General features: G+C 67.3%; 1 protein-coding gene across 1 annotated transcript in view; it reads left to right on the top strand.

Moving 5' to 3' along the window:
• The first annotated feature begins 657 nt into the window (after positions 1-657).
• The window catches only part of SREBF1 (sterol regulatory element binding transcription factor 1), an 8,709-nt gene continuing 8,138 nt past the window's right edge, over positions 658-1,228 (top strand). The window contains exons 1-2 of the mRNA XM_010570598.1: positions 658-1,039; positions 1,209-1,225. Coding sequence (XP_010568900.1) covers positions 658-1,039; positions 1,209-1,225 — 399 coding nt within the window. The remainder of the gene's footprint in view (positions 1,040-1,208; positions 1,226-1,228) is intronic.

The following is a 1,228-nucleotide window of genomic DNA, read 5'->3' as shown; positions in this document are numbered from 1 at the left end:
ATCCCGGGACACCTCAGTGGGGGCATCTCCGGACACCCCGATGTTTTGGGTGTCAATGGGGCACCCAGGTCCCATTGAGCGGGGCAGACCCCCCCCCCCCGAGGCTATTTAACCCTGCGCTTGCCCCGCTGCACTCCTGGGGGGTGGCGTGGGTAGGCACACCTGGCATGGGGGTCTGGCACATCCCAGGTGTGTCACCCCTCTGTCCCAGCCCGAGCACCCCCTCCCCTCGATACAGGGGCTGCTTTGGGGGTTGCTGGGGTTCCCAGTACAGGATAAATGAACGAGCTGGCACAAGGCCATCTCTGCCCCCCTCAACCTCAGAAGCAGGCTGAGATCTACCCTGCCACCCCCAAACCGGGCTGGAAACCTCTGACCACTGGTGGCCAGGCCCTGGGACCCCCATTGCAGGCGCCGTGCCTCAGTTTCCCCAGTGGCAAGGTGGCTGGGGGGCTGGGAGGAGAAGGGCGCAGGAGATTCCTGGGTTCTCAGGGAATTTTGTCCCTGGGTTATGGAGAGCCGTCCCCAAAGTGCTGAGCCATGGGGTGGGCAGCATGGGGCTAGCTCAGAGAGTCCCAGGGCTTTGGGGGCATCTTGGGAGGTGAGGAGCCGGGGCAGCTGCTGACAGCATGGCCGGGGGGGGGCTGTTTTGCAGACATGCTCCAGCTGATCAACACGCCGGACAATGACTTCTCCGGGCTGTTTGACTTGCCGTTCGGTGCCCCCGACAGCACCGTGACCCCAGGGCTCTCCCCAGCCCAGGGCACCCTCGGCACCTACCTGGGGCCCAGCAAGCCTCCCCCCGCCGCTCCCACCGGCAGCGTCTACCCGGGGCCCCCCGGGATGGCAGCCTTTGCTCCGCAGCCCCCGACCCCGCTCCTGCCAGCACCGGCTCCGGGTGTCAAGGAGGAGCCAGCGGCCGTGCCCAGCAGCCAGCCCCAGTCCGGCGTGTTGCTGGCCCCCAGTTTCGTCCCCGCATCCTCTGGCCAGTTCAGCCCCCAGCCCTTGGTGGGCTACCAGAACCAGCACAGCTTCTCCGGTGAGGATTTGGGGGTGCGGGGGGGGAGGGTGTTCGGGGCTCCCTGGGTGGGGGCTTGTTGCAGGGGGGCTCTTGCTGGAGGAGGGGGATGCATCCCTGCGGGATGGGGCTGCCTGGGGTGGGCTGGTGCTGGGGGGTCTGGTAATGTTGTCCTCTGCTCCATGCCCAGCCGTGCAGCCCGGGGGTGCA

This window comes from Haliaeetus leucocephalus, unplaced genomic scaffold, assembly GCF_000737465.1.
Source record: "Haliaeetus leucocephalus isolate CR32 unplaced genomic scaffold, Haliaeetus_leucocephalus-4.0 Scaffold295, whole genome shotgun sequence".
NCBI classification, from domain to species: Eukaryota; Metazoa; Chordata; class Aves; order Accipitriformes; family Accipitridae; genus Haliaeetus; species Haliaeetus leucocephalus.
This window is presented reverse-complemented; position numbering and strand designations above follow the sequence as displayed.